Here is a 21,648-nt window from a genome sequence, read left to right as displayed (position 1 = left end):
CTTAATAAATTGGAAGATAATTCGTGATGACTATATATATAGATATTTCTTGTACATGATTTTCCAACATATAAACAAAATCAAACGTTAAAATTGCGTTCAAAATCAATGAAAAAAAAATCAAACTTATTGACTAAATTAATATCACTATAATAATTATGCATAATAAATTGAAAGATTATCCGTACGTGATGATAATATACAAAGATATTTTCATCAATTTAATGACGAATTCAACTGTATTTTAGGTTGCTGATGATTTTTGAGGAAATAGTATTGTCCGTTTTATGCTACAATAAGATAGTAATTGTGAAATACATTATATATTGATAATGGAGTAATCTTTATTAAATTATGCTTACACATAAAAAATTCACTCATAATTACAATAATCTAAATAAAATTATATAAATCAACATATGCATTTAATACGGGGTCATGAACTATGCATAAACTATATAATAAAACAAATACATACCAACATTACAAAGGAAAGTAAAAACACAAACATTAAAATTAAATAAGCTCACCAACTCCAAGTTTGTTCACCTTGTTTCATCTCTAAAGCGAGTAGTGTCACAGCTGAAAAAATTGGAAATGTTATAAATCTAAAAAATAAAATCTTGGTTGCAATATTTTAAAGTAATGTGAATGTAACAAATTCGAGTAAATGAAATGTAGTTGATATTACCTGTATTGCATTTCAATTTCTTCTCCATTTGGATACAAACACAGCAATCCTGACGTAGAACCAATCTCCAGCAGCATCAAACAAGTTGAAGAATGCTATTCTCCATGATTTCTTCAATATGAATGAACCAATGACTCCCCAAAATCCAAAGATAAAACCAAAGCCCATTGATATGCCAACTTCTTGCATAAATGAGAAGACGTTGTCTTTCTCATTCATGTTTCCCTTCGAATTAGTGGTGGATGGCCTCAAGATATCTCCAGGGCACTTTGGTAGCGGGTCGCCACATAGTCCATCATTGTCAGCATAAGCCGATGCATTGAAGCTCTGAAGTTGAGTACCTGTTGGAATTTTTCCAGACAAATCGTTGTTCGACAAATCGAGAAAACCAAGAGTGTGTATTCCTGCCAAACTTATAGGTATCTTGCCAGAGAGTTGGTTGTGAGATAGATCAAGAGCATCTAGCACCTCCATATTACCAATATCTGAAATTATATATCCGGTCAAACTATTTCTTGATAGATTCAAGGATATTAATCCCCTCATAGTGGAAAATGATTTGGGAATCTTTCCGGTCAATCTATTGCTCGAGAAATCAATGAGTTTGAGTTGTTTGATGTTATTCCAATATTCCGATTCCTTGCCTTTCCATTGAAATGATGAATATCCATTGTGCTTATTGTCATTCACAAGGATTATTGGACCAAAACGAGTTTCATCAAAAAATGGTTTTCGGATATACTCATATTCACTAGACAAGACAGTAAAATTGTTGAAGCAATCAGGTATTATCGAAGAAAAGTTATTTATCGACAAATCCAAAACGTGAATATCAGTAAGATTGCATATCTGGGAAGGAATACTGCCATGCAATTTATTTCCACGAAGATTTAGAATCATCATGTTATGCAATTGGCCAATCCAAGTTGGGATCTCTCCTGTTAACTTGTTCCCTCCAACATCAAAGAAACTCAATCTTTGGCAATGTCTCAAACTATTTGGCAACTCACCAGATAAATTATTACCATGCATCTGCAGGGCACGAAGGTTTCGTAACCCGTCCAAAGAGGCAGGTATTTCACCTGAAAATTTGTTGTTAGCCAAGTTGAGGGAGAACAATTTCAGCATTTTCTTCCAGCAGTTGGGTACCTGTCCTTCCAACAGATTATTGGAGAGGCGAAGAGTGTCAAGCTGATCGTGGTGTGTTTCACAAATAGATGAAATTGAACCGGAAAACATATTTCCACTCAACTGAATCTCATAAGTAGTTGCAGGAAATAATGGTATAGGACCTGAGAATTGATTGTAACTAAGATCCATGTAGTAGATGGAGGTGGATGAGAGATTCGGAATCATACCACTTATTTGATTGTCGGAGAGATATAGGGAATATAATAAGGAAGACGTATTCCACAACCATATGGGGACTTCATCTCTTATATTGGCACCCCTGAGATCAAGGAATGACAAATTCCTCTGAGATCGTATCCATTTTGGAAAATCTGGACCCACATCGCACTGAGCTAAATATATTCTACTCAACTGAAAAGGAGGACTCCAATCAGGGGCAATATCCAAGTTCAATAATGGATTGAAGGATAAATCCAGTGTAGTCAACTTATCAAGCTTTATGAAGTGGGATTCAGACACTAAACCTTCCAAAGAATTATGATAAAGATATAGATATTGAAGCTCAGAGAGTTGGCCAAGACTCAATGGAATGGGACCTGTAAAGTTGTTTCTGGAGAGGTCCAAGTCTGTCAACGAAGGAAATGGTCTCAGGTCTGGGAACGATCCGTTGAATTGATTTCCAGACAGGTTTAGTATTTGGAGTGATTCCAACACAAAACCAAGTATAGAAAGAGTCATTGAAGTCAAAGAGTTAAACGAGAGATCAAGTGAGCGTAGATTGGTAAGGTTTCCAAACTGTGGAGGAACAACCCCAGAAAAATTAGAATCCTGAAGAGACAAGTGTTGCAATTGTTTCATGGAACCAATGAATTCTGGGATTGAAGTGCCTCCAAAATCATTTCCACTGAGGTCAAGTAAGTGTAGGTTGGTAAGGTTTTCCAATTGAGGAGGGATGATCACCAAACTATTGAAATTAAGATAAAGTGAGCGTAGGTTGGTAAGGTTCCACAATTGGGGAGGAACGATCCTCAGATAATTCCCACTAAGGTCAAGTGACCGTAGATTGGTAAGGTTCCCTAACTCAGGAGGGACAGTCTCAAAACCATTCGAACCGAGTGCAAGTGAGCGTAGGTTGGTAAGGTTCCCTAACTGAGGAGGAAATTTCCCATAAAAGCCAGAATTTTCAAGAGACAAGTGTTGTAATTGTTTCATAGACCCAATGAATTCTGGAATTGGAACGTATCCAAACTCATTCCAACTCAGGTTGAGATGACTTAAATGATGCAACTCAAGCAATGAAGAACGAACCTCACCTCGCAATCCAAAATGATCACATTTGAGGGTGATGACATGGCCAGTGGTGTTGCTGCACTCAACACCGCGCCATTCACAGCATTCGTCGCTTCGCCATGACGAGAGAATATCAAGCTCATCGATGGTGCCATTCTTGAAGCTAAGAAGAGCTTCTCTCTCACTCTCGATGCATCTCACTTCTGCATCTCCTGAAACAAACACACAAGAAAGAACAACAAGAAAAAATTTGATTGCTATTCTTTTTTCAGAAATCATACTCTCTTTGCTCATGTATTGAAGTGAATTGTTTTTTGTAGGATGCTCCATTGTATATTAAGAGTAACAGGTTAAATAGGCAAAATCTCTTAATTGAAATCCAACATACCTCGATGATTTGACAGTCAACTTGAAAAACAAAACAAGAAAGTGAAACTTGACTAAGTTATAATCACAAATCATATAAAAATAATTTTTTAAGATATAATTCATGATAAGATATAGTAACGTAAAAAGAGGTCCGAGCTTATATATTACGAAATAGTTTTTCAACATACAAACAAATCTGAATGTAAGAATTGCGTTCGAAATCAGAGAAAAGAAAAAGACGTATAGTAAAGCGAAGGTTGGCTAATTTATTATCACTAAAATTATGTACAAAGATATTCTTCTATCAATTTTATGTGGAAATTTAACTGTACAGACATCAATGAAATGAAGAATTGAACGAACCATATTCATTATTTTGGTCGAAGCGAAAATTTATAAAATAAGTAACTACTTATTGTTACTATATTCTTTGTTAATATAATTGTACAAAATAAATCTTTTGAAATTTTATATATATCTGACTCTATTCTGCTTACCAAATTTTTCTCAATCTTAAAATTGTACTATCAAAGACGAAATAATTCGTGATAACATAGAGTGGAAATTGGGTTGGTGTTATAATTTTCCAAGATAGAGTAGTGATATAGGACAACTATTACTTTAATGCATAACTATACACTAGAACACGGAGTTCACTATGATTGCGTTTTGGTCACTATAAATTTGTTAGAGTTCATTATAAAGGCGTTTTAGTTCATAACATAAATTTGAAAACACGGATTGAACGGAAATGTCATTATAGTGAAGGGTATAGGTTTAGATGGTTCATGTTTTCAAAATTCATCTAATCTCATCCTTCCATTTTTTTCATCTAATGGTTGAATTTATTTTTTAATTATGCATTTTATTTAGTTGTACATTAATCGCTTCTCCTCCAAGATATAAATAAAATATAACGTAATAATGTCGTTCAAAATCAATGGAAACAAAAAACAAATAGTAAAGCGAAGGTTGACTAATTCATGATCACTTAAAATATACAAAATATAATGGAAGACAAAAAATAAAAGATAAAATATATGTGGTATTCAAAAACAAATACAAAAAATTCAGATGAGTTTGACTGATTCATAAACAAAAGGTAGTATAATTTCGCGTAAGAACTTGAGTCCAAATTCAAAGAAAAGTTATGTACAAAATAGCAAATTTATGTTTGATTATATTAAAAACTAATAAATTTTGTGTTCATTATTTTTTTTCCTATTATAAATTTTGTACTACTATTTTTGAAAAAAAAATCACATACTTCTAAATTGTTGGATTAACTATGGATGATGAAACAAAATTATATTAGTTTAATACTCCTGTAATTTCAACCAATAATTCAGAGATATAAGTCATCCAATTTGTGTGAGTTTAGTATAGTGAATAATGGTTATACTTATAGATAAGAAAATAAAAATTACAGAAATAAAACGATTAAAAGATAGTGACATTAATTATTGGGCCCATTAGGCCCAGCTTAATTTTACAAACCTCCGTTGTGGTCTTTGTTTCAGCAATATCAGTTTAGGCCCATTAGTTTTGTCGTTTAATTAATTATTATTCATTACATTAATTTCGTAATTCATATATATATAAATCATTTGGGTTAACATGTTTTTCTTTTCAAAACCAATTTTTAAATATTTTTTGTTTGACCTAGATTAACAAAAATTGAATATTTTGGCGGAATTTAAATATTGTACATGATTTTCTCATTAGTAAAATCAAGAATTCACTAATTAGTTCAACACGAACTATATTTTTCATTTTAGTTAGAGTCGATTAGTAAAAGAGAAATTATTAAGAAATGTGTTAATTTACTAATACGTTGAACGAACAATGTAGGGGTTCATTTTCTACGTATATATGTTTGTTCTAAAATTTTCATCCTACTTTTTTTCTCTTCTAGAATTCTAGAATTCTCTACTTTTTCATTTTCTCTTTTTTTTTCCTTAGGACTTATAGAATTCTATACTTCTATAGGGGTTCATGTCTACAGCTCGTTCATTTTTTTTTCATATTTTAGTTTCCTTCTCGGGTCTGGACCTCATATAAATAGTGTGAAAGAATTGGGTGTTTTAGAAACTAGACTTTCTTAATAATTTTTCTTTTACTAGTCGACTCTAATTTTTCTTGTTTAAGTATAGGAGTAGTTTGACCATGATTACTAGAGTTTTATCATCAACAATATGAAGAATTTATATATTTATAAAGGTGAGGGAGGCGTTTTCCCCGACTGCTTAAGGACTGGCTCCGCCCCTGTATACGAGTAACGTGGAGTCGATGAATTCGTGACTATATTCAGTAAATTTCAATTCTATCCAGACTTTTGAAATTAAGGTTAATGCATTGTGTATTTGTCTGTCTTAGACTACGAAAAAAACACATTTTCATTTAAAGAAGCAAGACACACCAAGTCACCAACATAAAGTATACGAATAAAAGTAAATACAATGATAATAAATTGAAATATTATACGATGATTATAAACAAAATTGAGCACTTAAAATATTTCGTAAATTGAGCACTTATTCCAAGATATAAACAAAATTTAACGTAAGAATTGCATTCAAAATCAATGGAAAAAAGACAAAATAGTAATTCGAAGGTAGACTAAATCATCATCACTTAAAATATTGTACATAATAAATTGAAATATTATACGATGATAATAAATTCTCAAATAAAAAAAAAAATAAATGATAAGAATATATCTGGTATAGTACTGATCATAAATTAATAATATAATTTCGCGTAAGAATTGAAAATCAAAGAAAAATTACAAATTAGCAAAGTTATGTTTGACAATATTACAAACTCATAAAATTTTATTTTTATGATTTTTTTTTCCTAGTTGTTTGTGTCATGTCATATCTTATTACAAATTTTAGTATTTTACGCAGTACTCACTCCGTCCATAAAAAATAGATCACTTTTGTCATTTTGGGACGTCCACAAAAAATAGATCACTTTCTAAAAATGGAAAGTTTATCTCTCATCATTTTCCTACTTTTTCTTCCCTCTCTCATATTTTACTCACTTTTTCTTCCCCTCTCTCTTACTTTCCCTACTTTTTGTCCCTCTCTCTTTTACTTTACCAATTCTACATTAAAACCCGTGTCGAACAACAATAGATCTATTGTTTGTAGACGGAGGGAGTACTAGTTTTTGAAAAAAAATCATACAATAAATTGTTGGATTAGTAAAACACTACTCAAATATCAACCAATAATTCATCACCCAATTTGTGTCAGTTTAGTTAGTGAATTATAGTTATACTAAAATTGTCGAAATAAAAACGATATAAAATGATTAAAAGATAGTGACATTAATTTTCGGCCCATTTTAAGCCCAGCTAAAGTTGATCAACCTTCCTTAGGTGGACTTTGTTTCATCAATATCAGTTTAGGCCCATTAGGTAATTTGACATTATAATTATTACTTCCTCCGTGTTTTAAAAATAGCAACTCTCTCCATTTTAGTACTGTTATTTAAAGATAGCAACTTTCAAGCTTTCTATTTTAGGAAATCTTTACACCTCTATATATCAATTTAATTATCACTTATACCACTACAATTAATAACCTAAAGTGGGCCTCATAATCCACCAACATTAATTCCATTACTTTTTTCTCTCCTTCTCTCCTACTATATCAATTTTTTTTTTCTCTCTCTCTCTTACTTTATCTATTTTTTTTTCTTTCTCTTACTATACCAAATTGTGCATTAAAACCCGTGTCGTTTCAAATGTTCCTATTTGTAAAAAGCGGAGGAATAGTATTCATTACAAATTAATTTTGTCATTCAAAATACATAACACATTGGGAGTAACATGTTTTTATTTTCAAAACCAAAACTTTTAAATAGTTTTTGTTTGACCATGATTAACAAATTCAATATGTTGGTAGAATTAAAAATTGTACATGATTTTCTCATTAGTAAAATGAAGAATTCACTAGTACGTTCAACGAAGAACTATTATATATTTTTTTTATTTTAGTTAGAGTACTCGACTAGTAAAAGAAAAATTACTAAGAAACCTCAAGTTTCTTAAACACCCACCAAGGTATTTTGGCTATTTATAGTTTAGAGAAAAATAGTGCATAAGCATAACATTTCCCTACTATGAAAACAAAGTGAGTGAACGTACAAAAACACAAACATCCATGTCTAGAAAAAAACAAATACATACCAACATAGAGTTTACAAAGGAAAGTAAAAACACTAAAAAATTAAAATTAAAATAACTTAGAAATAAGATCACCAGCTCCGAGTTTGTTCACCTTGTTTCATCTCTAAATCAAGTAGTGTCACCGCTGGAAACAATTGGGAATGTTATAAATTCAAAAAATAAAATCTAGATTGCAATATTTTAAAGTAATGTGAATATAACAAATTCGAGTAAATGAAATGTAGTTGATATTACCTGTATTGCATTTCAATTTCTTTTCCATTTGGATACAAACACAACAATCCTGACGTAGAACCAATCTCCAACAACATCCAACAAGTTGAAGAATGCGATTCTCCATGACTTCTTCAGTATGAATGAACCAATAACTCCCCAAAATCCAAAGATAAAACCAAAGCCCATTGATATGCCAACCTCTTGCATAAATGAGAAGACGTCGTCTTTATCATTTATATTTCCTTTCGAATTAGTGGTGAATGGCCTTAAGATATCTCCGGGGCACTTTGGTAGAGGGTCGCCACATAGTCCATCATTACCGGCATAATACGATGCATTGAAGCTCTGAAGTTGAGTACCCGTTGGAATTTTTCCAGACAAACTGTTGTTTGACAAATCGAGATAACCAAGAGTGTGTATTCCTGCCAAACTTATAGGTATCTTGCCAGAGAGTTGGTTGTGAGATAGATCAAGAGCATCTAACACCTCCATATTACCAATATCGGGAATTATATATCCTGTCAAACTATTTCTTGATAGATTCAAGGATATTAATCCCCTCATAGTGGAAAACGATTTGGGAATGTTTCCGGTCAATCTATTGCTCGAAAAATCAATGAGTTTGAGCTCTACGATGTTATTCCAATATTCTGATTCCTTGCCTTTCCATTGAAATGATGAATATCCATTGTGCTTATTTTTATTCATAAGGTATATTGAATCAAAAAGATATTCATCAAAACCTGGATTTTGGATATACTTACTAGACAAGACCGTAAAATTATTGAAGCAATCAGGTATTATCGAAGAAAAGTTATTTATCGACAAATCCAGAGTTTGAATATCTGTAAGATTGCATATCTGGGAAGGAATACTGCCATGCAATTTATTTCCACGAAGATTTAGAATTATCATGTTATGCAACTGGCCAATCCAAGTTGGGATCTCTCCTGTTAACTTGTTCCCTCCAACATCAAAGACACTCAATGTTTGGCAATGTCTCAAACTATAAGGCAATTCGCCGGATAAATTATTACCATGCATCTGTAGGGCAAGAAGGTTTTGTAACTCGAACAAAGAGCCAGGTATTTCACCTGTAAATTTGTTGTTAGCCAAATTGAGGGAGAACAATTTAGGCATTTTCTCCCAGCAGTTGGGAACCTGTCCTTCCAACAGATTATTGGAGAGGAGAAGAGTATCAAGCTGATCGTGGTGTGTTTCACAAATAGATGAAATTGAACCGGAAAACATATTTCCACTCAACTGAATCTCATAAGTAGTTGCAGGAAATAATGGTATAGGACCTGAGAATTGATTGTAACTAACATCCATATACATAATGGAGGTGGATGACAGATTCGGAATCGTACCACTTATTTGATTGTCAGAGAGAAATAGGGAATGAAATAAGGAAGTCATATTCCACAACCATATAGGGACTTCATCTGTTATATTGGCACCGGTGAGATCAAGCGATGACAAATTCCTCTGAGATCGAATCCATTTTGGAAAATATGGACCCACATCGCACTCAGCTAAATATATTCTATTCAACTGAAAAGGAGGACTCCAATCAGGGGCAATATCCAAGTTCAATAATGGATTGTAGGATAATTCCAGTGTAGTTAACTTATCAAGCTTTATGAAGTGGGATTCAGACACTAAACCTTCCAAAGAATTATCAGAAAGATGTAGATTTTGAAGCTCGGAGAGTTGGCCAAGACTCAGAGGAATGGGACCTGTAAAGTTGTTCCAGGAGAGGTCCAAGTGTGTCAATGAAGGAAATGGTCTCAGGTCTGGGATCGATCCGTTGAATTGATTTCCAGACAAGTTTAGTATTTGGAGTGATTCCAGCACAGAACCAAGTATAGAAAGAGACATTGAGGTCAAAGAGTTGAGAGAAAGATCAAGTGAGCGTAGATTGGTGAGGTTTCCAAACTGTGGAGGAACAACCCCAGAAAAATTAGAATAATGAAGAGACAAGTGTTGCAACTGTTTCATGGAACCAATCAATTCTGGGATTGAAGTGCCTCCAAAATCATTCTCACTAAGGTCAAGTGAGCGTAGGTTGGTAAGATCCCCCAACTGAGGAGGGACCGTCACCAAACTATTCCTGCTAAGATCAAGTGAGCGTAGGTTGGTAAGGTTCCCCAATTGAGGAGGGATGGTCACCAAACTATCGGAACTAAGGTCAAGTGAGCGTAGGTTGGTAAGGTTTCCTAATTGAGGAGGAACGGTACTCAGATTATTCCAACTAAGGTCAAGTGACCGTAGATTGGTAAGGTTCCCTAACTCAGGAGGGACAGTCTCAAAACCATTCCAACCGAGTGCAAGTGAGCGTAGGTTGGTAAGGTTCCCTAATTGAGGAGGAAATTTCCCATAAAAGCCATAATGCTCAAGAGACAAGTGTTGTAATTGTTTCATAGACCCAATGAATTCTGGAATTGGAATGGATCCAAACTCATTCCAATCCAGGTTTAGATGACTTAAATGATGCAACTCAAGCAATGAAGAACGAACCTCACCTCGCAATCCAAAATTATCACATTTGAGGGCGATGACATGGCCAGTGGTGTTGCTGCACTGAACACCACGCCATTCGCAGCATTCGTCACTTTGCCACGACGAGAGAACACCACGCTCATCGATGAGGCCATTCTTGAAGCTAAGAAGAGCATCTCTCTCACTTTCTATGCATCTCACTTCCGCGTCTCCTGAAACAAACACACAAGAAAGAACAACAAGAACAAATTTGATTGCTATTCTTTTTTCAGAAATCGTACTCTCTTTGCTCATGTATTGAAGTGAATTGTTTTTGTAGGATGCTCCATTGTATATTAAGAGTAACAGTTTAAATAGGCAAAATCTCTTAATTGAATTCCAACATGCCTCAACGATTTGACAGTCATCTTGAAAAACATAACAAGAAAGTGACACTTGACTAAGTTATAATCACAAATCATATAAAAATTAAATTTTTAAGATATAATTTATGATAAGATATAGTATAACGTAAAAAGAGGTCTGTGCTTTTATATTTCGAAATTTTTTTTTCAACATATAAAAAATTTGAACGTAAGTGCGTTCCAAATAGGAGAAGAAAAATGACACATTATAAATTATTATCACTAAATTATTATCACTAAAGCGAAGGTTGACTAAATTATTATCACTAAAAATATGTACATTATAAATTGAAACATAATTCGTGATTATGTACAAAGATATTCTTCCATCAATTTAATATGGAAATTTAACTGTACATGCATGAAGATTGTACAATATGATTTTTACATCAACGAAATGAAGAATTGAACGAACCATATTCATTATTTTGGTCGAATCGAAAAATTATAAAATTATTACTTATTGTTATATTCTTTGTTAAAATAATTCTCCAAGTCTTAGTTTCAATTTGTATATATTAGTTTTAAATGAAATGTGAGTGGAATGAGAAGGTGAGACCCTATTATCATTTATGGTAAAAGTGAACTGGGACTCCTATTCGCGGATGGACTAAAATGACAAAATGAGACTCCTATTCGCGGACGAAGGGAGTATTATTTAGGAAAAATACTAGCACATTTAAAGTATAGGATAAAAATATTGAGGAGACGTAGAGATCAATTTTGGACTTTAGTCTATAATTTAATTTTCGAAGAGTTCGAAGAGTCTTGGGATGACTTCAAAGTCAAGTCTATAATTAATTTGAAAGTGATTTATGAAAAAGATATCGGCCACCTGTTTGGAATTTCTTTATTTTCCACATCAACTCATTTAATGCAATATAATAATATTGTAATAGAAAAATAAAATATCCATGATAATAATTCTAGTTGAAAAGTCCTCCATGAGGAATTTCAATTATGTAAAGTGATTAAGTGATCCTCGTCATTTTTATGGCATCTGACTACATGTTTTGTATTTAAATGACACTACGAAGATCGGAGATATATGTTGAAAATACATTATTACGCAGAGATGAAATTAGACAAGTGTAAATATGAATAAATTTAAAAGTTAGAAAAAAAAACTAACAGAGTTTTATAATATGCCTACGCATATTTTGATGATTAATTATTGCTAATGAGTTATCAAATAATCTAAGAGAATTTTATTAGTAAATGAGGTAACATATCATTTTTATGAAAACAACTGATATTTATATACGAAAAAGTTTGGTCAATAGCTTAAAATACACCAATTTTTGGTCAATTCAAGTTTTTATCATGAACTTTAATTCTTTAAATGTGGTGAAAAATTATACTACCTCCGTTTTTTAAAAATAACAACGCTTTTCTTTTTAGTCCATTCTTTAAAAATAGCAACTTTAGAACTTTCCACTTTAGAAGAAATTTACACCCCTAATAAAGTGAACCCCATCATGCACTTACATTAATTTTAAAAAAAATTTCTCTCCATCTCTCTTACTTCATCAATTTTTCTCTCCCTCTCTCTTACTTTATCAATTTTTCTCAATCTCTCTCTTACTTTACCAAATTATGCATTAAAATCCATGCCGTTTCAAACCTTCCTATTTTTAAAAAACGGAGGTAGTACCAACTTTGAACTTATAGTAAATTTAGCACGATTATAAATTTCTAGCATATTAAATCTTATTTGGCGTGTCTAGTAGCAAATTAAAATCTTACCTGGAGACCACATGTCAATTTTTAGCCACAATATACTAATGATCAACGCAGCATTAATAATGTATATCAAGTCAATGTTGGTGTATATTTACACCATATTTAAAGTTCATAATAAAAATCTGAATTGATCAAAAGTTAGTGAATTCTTTTGGCTATTAACCAAAAAATGTTTTGTATATATAATTGAGAAAATAAAATTCATTATAAAGGTAAAAAAGAAAAGTAAGAAAGACAAAAACTTGTGCTCTCCCTCGTGATATATGAAAGAATTACTGATCTTGTACATATAGATTACTTTGTAAAAAGTTACTACTTTTAGATTTATACATAAAAATTATTTTGTTAAAATCGACTGTGATTACAGACATAGCTGCATGGTGGCTTGGAGAGGTCAAGTGCCCTCCAATAGTTGTGAAATTTCCGAGAATGTTTTACTCTCTCCGTCCCAAGGAAGATGACCCCTTCCTTGAGTGACACAGGATTTTATACAAGTTTATTTGGTGTGTTAAGTGGAGAGAGTAACGTAAGACAAAGAAAATAAAATAGAGATAAATGTGTTTCCATTTTTAGTAAAGAGTTATCTTGATTGGGACAAATTAAAAGGAAAATTGAGTATCTTTAGTGGATCAGAGGGAGTAATAAATTTTGGAGCTAATACAGTAATACATGTGGCTAATAGTTCAATATTAATACTATTTTCGTCCACAAAAATAATTTTATTTATTATTGGGCCATGGCCAAAATTAATCTTTAAATGTCTATCCTATTAATTTGCCTGTGGAGAGTATCGTAAGAATTGGGTTCGAAATCAATAATTCTTCAAAAAAACCAGATTATATTAACTACACAAAGATATTTCTCATCAATTTATAAATGACCGATTGAGAACATGCGTGAAGTTGGACATTATTTTCTCATTAATGAAAGTAGAATAAACTACTACGTTGAACGAACTAGTGCATTTATTAGTTGGTTGGAGTGTGAAGACTCAAGAAAGCAATTGGAAGTGTTCACCAAAGACTTTAGTCAACTTTCATGAATTAAATATCATTTTTTAATAACCCTCGTTCATTATTATATTGCAAAATGATGTTTGAGTATTAATTTTTGAGTAAAATCTCCATATATAGCAAAGTGTTGTCAGTATAAATCTTAGTATTATTTTACACTAATTTTTTGAACTTAAAAAAATCTAGACTCTAATTTTGGATTTGTAAATTATACTAACAATCAATTAGTTAGATTCTTAATTTAGATGTTCGACACACCCAATGTGTCTGGTGCGTGTGTGTGAATTAAAGAGAGTGTATAAAATTTGATTGGATTACAAAACTCTTAATTATCTTAAGTTACACTTATACGAAAATAAAATTGAAGATACTCTCAACAATCCTCCATTAGTTGGCACCAATTTTCTTCTCCGTTCGTCCGAATTTACAAACACCTTTACGTTTTTACTTCCTCCGCCCCAAAAAATATATGCATTTTAAGTTCAGCACGAATTTTAATACAAACTAGTATTACATCCGTGCTATGCACGGCTCATTATAGTTATATCAAATTATGAAATATTTATAACAAATAGTACGAAACATTATACTATACACGAATCTAAATTATAAATGTATTAATAATAAATATATACAATAATACATTTGACAAAAGATAGCAAAATTATATCAAGATTTTAACAAAATAATACATGTAACTGTAAGCAATAAAAAAATTATAACTCAGCAATTTTTTTCTAGTGGTTCTATTTGAAAATGTGGGTGAAATAAAAAATATAATATCTATATATCATTTAATTTTGATTAAATGTGTGTGAAAATTTTTTTATCTTCCCCTTTCTTACTTTATCAACTTTGTATTAAAACTTATCACTTCAAAAATTCAGATTTTTAAGACAGAGAAAGTATATAAGAAAAACATCTCTAATATGTAACTTAATAAAACTACTTGCAAAAAGCACATCTAGTAATAGGTATATAATATTTTATTTCTAAAAAAAGTAAATATCCCAAAATGTAACTTTAAAAAATCGAATTTAATATTACAAAATATATTAAGATTTCTTTGCAAAATATTTTCATTTCAATCACCTCTTCTAAAACCTTTTCACTTCTCTCCATTATTACGCGAACCCAAAAACACCTTTTCACCTCTAAAATCTTTTCATTTCTACTTCCCCATAAACGTTTGATTAGTAGTGGAGCACCATTATTATAAACATAGCTGCATCTGCATGGTGACTTGGAGAGGTCAAGTATCCTCTAATAGTTGTGAAATTTCTGGGAATATTTTAATAATTTTTGGAACTAAAACATGTGGCTATTTCCCGTCTATGTTGACTAATGACTAATTCAAGATTAATATACTATTTTCGTCCACAAAACTAATTTTTTTATTAAAATTAATGTTTAAATGTTTATCCTATTAATTTGATTGTGGAGAGTATCGTAAGAATTGGGTTCGTAATCAATAACTTCAAAAAAGCCAGATTATATTAACTACACGTACGAAGATATTGCTCATCAATTTAATGACTAATTGAACTGAATATGCATGAAGTTGGACATCATTTTCTCATCAATGATATGAAGAATTTACTACTACGTTGAACGAACTACATTTTTTATTTGGTTGGAGTGATAAGAAAGCAGTTGAAAATAAGTGTTCACCAAAGACTTTAGTCAACTTTGAGTATTAAACTATTAATTTTAGTGTAAAATTCTCCATATATAGAAAAGTGATGTTTGAGTATAAATTTTAGTTACACTAATTTTTTTGAACTTTAAAAATCTAGACTCTAATTTTGGATTAGTAAATTATACTAACAATCAATTAGTTAGACATTCTTAATTTAGTTGATTGAGTTACCATTGTGTGTGGAGTGTGGTATTGTGCGTGTGTGTGAATTAAAAGATAATGTATAAAGTTTGATTGGATAAGAAAACTCTTAATTATCTTTGTACTTATTCGAAAATAAAATTGAAGATACTTCCCTTATCCCCAATTAATTGACACCAATTTTCTTTTCTATTCATCCCAATTAATTGATATCTTTACTTTTTTGTTAATTTTTATGATGAACCCTACGTTTCACTCATATTTTATTAATAAAATTAAATATAAAAATAAGACTCATATTTTTTAAAACCTGTACCAAATTAAATAGTGCTAATTAATTAGGGATGGAGGGATTGTAAATTATTTGAAGATGTAGAATTGAAAGTGAACCTAGAATGATCAGCTAACGAGTTATGGTTATTGAGAAATTTTTATGTTTGAAGCCCATTTCAACTTTTTGACCCAATATGCGGCCCATTTGAAGCCAGCTAAATTCGCTATTTGGCCCGTTATAAGCCCAGCTAAATATTAGCACTTCGGTGCTCGAATAATTTTAAAATTTTATTTAAATACTATTTCTATTCAAATCATTATCTCAATTCTCACTCTATAAGTAGCACTAAGTAATACTATAAAAAAATATTAAATTAATAAACAAGACTGTTAATTTATCATGATTACTTTTATTAAAATTTATAACAGTATATTTCTATATGAAGCCAAATCATATTTTATAGCTTTATTTAGTAAGAAAACAAATATTTGAAGGTAAGTAGCACTTAGTAATAATATAATTAAATTAAAAATTATACTATAAGAATATTAATTTAATTATTATTTCTCTTAGTATCTAGCCAAATCATGATTCGATAGCTTTGTTTAATATTAAAATAAATTCTTCAAGGTAGCAACATGTGGGAATCGCATCGATGACCATATCTTTTTGGGGTTAATGCATATTACTAACGTAATACTCCCTCCGTCCCGCTTTAGCAGTCCCATTGACTTTTCTGTACTCATTTTATAAAAATGATAATAAATAATTAAAGTGGAGAAATAATAAAGTAAAAAAGAGAATAATATAGAGAAGAATCTTATCTACATTATTCTCTTTTTTACTTTATTATTTCTCCACTTTAACTATTTATTATCATTTTTACAAAATGAGTGCAGAAAAGTCAATGGGACTGCTAAAGCAGGACGGAGGGAGTATGAAATAGTTTGCGCGTTTAAATTTTGCTTGTCCTAGATAATAAGATAATTTATTATAGTGATGTGACATATCATATTTATTATCGGGACTTGTCAAGTGCCATATATTGAGACACACTCTCTATCTCTAAACACCTCTTTACCCATGATTCATGAACTTAATTTGGGATAGTCTTGTTGGACCGCAAGTTTCGTAGGTATGAAACCATGGAGGAATATGTGATCAAAGCCTGCAAAGGGAATTGACAAGTCAGAATGGCACAATGTCGTGGCTCGAAATCCTTCATTGATGAAGATCATGAGACTACCATATTTGAGCCAAGTGAAATTTATGAGACTAACTTGATAAATTTCACATAAAATTAGTTATTACAGGTCACTGTGGGTGAGAATAACTTTGTTTTCAATAAATAAATTTAATTAATAAGAAAGAAAGCATACATGAGAAGCAACTGACTGACTAGTCAAGTACTAGAGAGTCGCGAATGGATCAAGTACAACTCAACTTGGGCATATCCAAGGTCCACTAAGAATAGCTAAAAAGGCCTTAGCAATACAAGTTAACTCTGTAGCTAGAGTACAAACACAGGCAGACCCATGCTGATGAAATCATGTGCTTTACTTTCGGACTTGATGTCACCCGCTTGAACCCATGATTGATAAGGGCGGGCCTCATTAAAACCTCTTGAGGGAAAAACCCAATAGGAAAAAATCCCCAAGAGGAAAAAGAGTACCCAAATGGATGACACCACGATAGTCTATAGTCTTCTTCCTTCAAGCTCCTTAATACCTCCACAGCTCCATCTCAACAAAGCAATCCTCTTCGCCTTCTGTATAATAGCCGATCTTCTATTCTCTTTTGCTATTCGCTTGATAGCACTCCATATCAAATTATAGTGCTCCCTCCGTTCCATAAATATATGGGCAATGGGTATAGCACGGGAAATAAGACAAAATTGATAAAGTAAGAGAGAGAAGAATGACTTGGTAAATTAAGAGAGAGGTGGACACCTACATTATTAAATTAATATAACTTTTTAAAAATGGAATGCACATATTATTATGGGACAGACGAAAATGGATAGTACACATTTTTATGAGATGGAGGGAGTAATCTATTAAGTAGTATCTGATTGTTGTAAAACATATTTACTCCCTTTGATAAATTCTATGAATTGACATGCATGTTTCAAAATGTTGTTTATTTATTTACGTAGAAAATACCAGAAACTCTTAATTAGACCTATATTGAACAATAACTATGTTAGTAGGAGTACTGTTTAGAGAGAATATAGTGCGTATGCATATCAATTTCCTACTATTCAACAATGAGTTGAAAGTACAAAGACACAAACATTTATTTAAAGAAGAACACAAACACAGACTAATATAAAGTTTACAAACAAAATGATAAAAAACTGAAATTATAAGGAGAAAGTACATTGACATAGTTCACACAAAAAGAGATGAAAATAAACAACCAAATCACATTAACTAGGAAAGATCACTAGTCATGAGGTTTGTTCACCTTGATTAAACGCCAATGCGGGCGGTTTCAACTTTCACCGCTGAAAAAAATGGGGATGTTAGGAATCCAAATATCAAATCTTGATAGTGAAACTTTGAGTAAATTTTTTATGTTATTTGCAAAAATTAACTGAAAAGTTTATTTAAGCGCAATAAATCTAGTTGATATTACCTGCTTTTCAGCTTCGTCCCCATTTGGATACAAACACAGCAATCCTTTCCTGACAGAGAACCAATCTCCAGCTGCATCAAACAAGTTGAAGAATGTAATTCGCCATGATTTCTTCAGTATGAATGAGCCAATAACTCCCCAAAATCCAAAGATAAAACCAAAGCCCATTGATATGCCAACTTCTTGCATAAATGAGAAATTGATGCCGTCTTTCTCATTCATGTTTCCCACCGGATTAGTGGTGGATGGCCTCAAGATATCTCCTGGGCACTTTGGCAGAGGGTCGCCACATAGTCCATCATTATCAGCATAAAACGATGCAATGAAGCTTTGAAGTTGAGTCCCTGTTGGAATTTTTCCAGACAAATTGTTGTTCGACAAATCAAGAAAACCAAGACTGTGTATTTCTGCCAAACTTGCAGGTATATTTCCAAAGAGTTGGTTATGAGATAGATCAAGAGAATTTAGAACCTCCATATTACCAATATCTGGAATTATATGCCCCGTTAAACTATTTCGTGATAGATTCAAGGAATATATATAACTCATATGGGAAAAGGATTTGGGAATATTTCCGGTCAGTCTATTGCTTGATAAATCAATGAGTTTGAGAAGCTTGAGATTTTTCCGGTATTCTGATTCCTTGCCTTTCCATTGAAATGTTGAATATTCATACTCCAAATTTTCATCGACAGGAAAGGTAATTGGATAAAAATATGACATATTCTCACTTGCCAAGAGAGTGAATTCATTGAAGCAATCTGGTATTATCGAAGATAGATTGTTTATTGATAAATCTAGAACTTGAATACTAGTAAGATTGCATATCTCGGGAGGAATACTGCCATGCAATTTATTTCCACGAAAGTTTAGAATTTGCATTTGATACAGCTGGCCAATCCAAGTGGGTATCTCTCCTATTAACTTGTTCCCTCCAACATCAAGTAGAATCAATTCTTGGCAATGTCTCAAATTGTATGGTAACTTACCAGAAAAATCATTACCATGCATCTGGAGTGCACGGAGATTACGTAAAACGCCGAAAGAGCTGGGAATTTGGCCTGAAAAACTGTTGTTAGCCAGATTGAGGAACTGCAATTCTGATATTTTCTCCCCGCAGTTTGGAACCTCTCCAGCCAACTGATTACTTGAGAGGTCAAGGTATGTAAGAGCATAGTGGTCTGTATTGCAAATAGAGGAAATTGAACCAGATAACATATTTCCACTCAAGACAACTGCGTTAGCATAAGGAGGCAGAAATGGTATAGAACCTTCGAATTGGTTGTAACTAAGATCCAGGTACCACATCATGATGTTGGATGTGAGATTCGGAATTGTACCACTTATTTGATTGTAGGAGAGAGATAATTCCTTTAATCGAGGAAACATACTTCCCAACCACCTCGGGGCTTCATCTATTATATTGGCGCCATTGAGATTAAGATATGCCAAATACTTCTGAGTTCGGAGCCATTTTGGAAAATATGGGCCCACATTGCACCAGGCTAAAAGTATAGCATCCAACTGAAAAGGAGGACTCCAATCAATGGCAATATCCAAGATCAATAATGGATTGTAGGATAAATCTAGTACCTTTAAGTTATCAAGCTTGGAGAAGTGAGATTCAGAGATTAAACCTTCCAAAGAATTATGAGAAATATCTAGAACTAGAAGCTTGGAGAGTTGGCCAATGCTTAGAGGAACTGAACCTTCTAAAGAATTATAAGAAAGATCTAGGACTTGAAGCGTGGATAGTTGGCCCATACTCAAAGTAATGGATCCTATAAAGTTATTATCCTTAAGGTGTAGTTGTATCAATGAAGGAAATGCTCTTAGGTCTGGCATCGATTCATTGAATTTATTATGAGACAAGTTCAGTATTTCGAGTGATTCGAATACAGAACCGAGTATTAAAGGAGATATGGAACTCAAAGAGTTGTTAGAGAGATCGAGAGAGCGTAGGTTGGTAAGGTTCCCTAACCAAGGAGAAATGCTCCCAGAAAAGTTAGACAATTGAAGAAACAAGTGTTGTAATTGTTTCATGGAACCAATGAATTCTGGGATTGGAATGCCTCCGAAATCATTCCAACTGAGGTCAAGATGAATTAAATGATGCAACTCAAGCAATGAAGAGCCAATCATACCGCTCAGCTTTGCAGAAGAATTCAAAAAAGGTTGGAGCGCGATGACATGGCCAGTGGTGTAGCTGCACTCAATACCATGCCATTTGCAGCAGTCGTCGCTTCGCCACGACGAGAGAATACCATGCTTATCGATGAGGCCATTCTTGAAGCTTAGAAGAGCTTCTTTCTCACTCTCTATGCATCTCACCTCTGCATCTCCGGTAACAAACACACGGAAAAGAAGCAGCAGAAGAATTTTGATAACTACTATTGTTTTATTGGAAATCATACTCTCTTTACAGATGTATGGAAGTGAACTGTTTTTGTGTATACTTATCAACACCAAAAGTCTTAAATACGCAACGACGAAATAATACAATTTCTAAAATGTAATTAAACTTGCTTAATTAAACTACCAGCAAGTCAACTTTGAATGATAAAATAAGAAATTGAAGTGTGACTTATAATCCCAAATTAATGTAATTAATAGTTGCATTATTAATGATTGAAGTGTATATGTTTCTCTTCAAATCAGTGACAAATACTCCCTCCGTCCACGAATAGGAGTCTCATTTCTATCCGGCATGGGTTTTAAGAAATGTTAAGAAAAGTGGGTGGAAGAAAGTTAGTGGAATAGGGGTCCCACTTGTATTTATTAGTTTTAAATGATATGTGAGAGGAATGAGTTAGTGGAATGTGGGGTCTCTTTACCATTTATGGAAAGTATGAACCGGGACTCCTATTCGTGGACGGACCAAAATGGAAAAACGGGACTCCTATTCGTGGACGGAGGGAGTATAACTTAGCATGGATGAAGATTGAAGAATTGAAGTTTAGAGTGTTTTCATCAATGAAATGAATTCATAAATATTTTCCAATCACAAAGTTTGAAATTTGATAATAATTAATCGAATATAAATATTTTGAAATATAATTCACTTTTTGAAAGAGTGTTGCGACGACCTCGAAGTCAAGTCTATAATTAAATTTGAAAAAGATTCATGAATAAGATTTCGGCCACCTACCGGGGATTTCTTTTTTACCATTTCAACTCATTTAATGCATTATAATATGGTAATAATGTAATCAATAACAAAAGATCTATGATATAATTGATTGGGTAAAGGTATCCAATCATTTAAATTTTATAAGGCATCAGTACATCTTTTGTATTTAACACTTTTAACGATAAAGTTCTATAAAAAAAAACATTGCCA

The 21,648-nt window shown here is 32.4% G+C and overlaps 3 protein-coding genes across 4 annotated transcripts; all 3 read right to left on the bottom strand.

Annotated features, from left to right (window-relative positions):
* Nucleotides 1–365: 365 nt before the first annotated feature.
* Nucleotides 366–3,394, bottom strand: LOC148929713 (receptor-like protein EIX2). The gene is made up of 2 exons (XM_089056177.1): nt 692–3,394; nt 366–582 (listed from the first exon to the last, which is right to left on the bottom strand). The coding sequence occupies exon 1, from the start codon at nt 3,389–3,391 to the stop codon at nt 704–706; it is 2,688 nt and encodes an 895-aa protein (XP_088912303.1). The 5' UTR covers nt 3,392–3,394; the 3' UTR covers nt 366–582; nt 692–703.
* A 4,234-nt stretch (nt 3,395–7,628) lies between these two features.
* On the bottom strand, nt 7,629–10,699 carry LOC148929712 (receptor-like protein EIX1). Its single transcript, XM_089055980.1, has 2 exons — nt 7,914–10,699; nt 7,629–7,803 (listed from the first exon to the last, which is right to left on the bottom strand). The coding sequence occupies exon 1, from the start codon at nt 10,689–10,691 to the stop codon at nt 7,926–7,928; it is 2,766 nt and encodes a 921-aa protein (XP_088912106.1). The 5' UTR covers nt 10,692–10,699; the 3' UTR covers nt 7,629–7,803; nt 7,914–7,925.
* Nucleotides 10,700–17,942: 7,243 nt separating this feature from the next.
* LOC148929711 (receptor-like protein EIX2) lies at nt 17,943–20,749 on the bottom strand. Of its 2 annotated transcripts, XM_089070042.1 has the most exons (3): nt 19,902–20,749; nt 18,309–19,832; nt 17,943–18,177 (listed from the first exon to the last, which is right to left on the bottom strand). In XM_089070042.1, exons 1-3 carry the CDS (start codon nt 20,718–20,720, stop codon nt 18,172–18,174), a joined length of 2,349 nt encoding a protein of 782 aa, XP_088926168.1. In that variant the 5' UTR covers nt 20,721–20,749; the 3' UTR covers nt 17,943–18,171. The 2 variants fall into 2 exon arrangements, with proteins under 2 accessions (XP_088926168.1, XP_088926167.1); XM_089070041.1 differs by having other exon boundaries at nt 18,309–20,749.
* Nucleotides 20,750–21,648: the final 899 nt, after the last annotated feature.

Source organism: Salvia hispanica, chromosome 4, assembly GCF_029641045.1.
Source record: "Salvia hispanica isolate PSC_SH4W2 chromosome 4, Shi_PSC_v1, whole genome shotgun sequence".
In the NCBI taxonomy this organism is placed as follows: domain Eukaryota; kingdom Viridiplantae; phylum Streptophyta; class Magnoliopsida; order Lamiales; family Lamiaceae; genus Salvia; species Salvia hispanica.
Note: the sequence above shows the minus strand (reverse complement) of the source record. Positions and strands in the feature narration are given on the sequence as shown.

Bases quoted from the DNA above. Each gene is read 5' to 3' on its own strand.
- LOC148929713 (XM_089056177.1), bottom strand. From the start codon at position 3,391: ATGATTTCTGAAAAAAGAATAGCAATCAAATTTTTTCTTGTTGTTCTT.
- LOC148929712 (XM_089055980.1), bottom strand. From the start codon at position 10,691: ATGAGCAAAGAGAGTACGATTTCTGAAAAAAGAATAGCAATCAAATTT.
- LOC148929711 (XM_089070041.1), bottom strand. From the start codon at position 20,720: ATGATTTCCAATAAAACAATAGTAGTTATCAAAATTCTTCTGCTGCTT.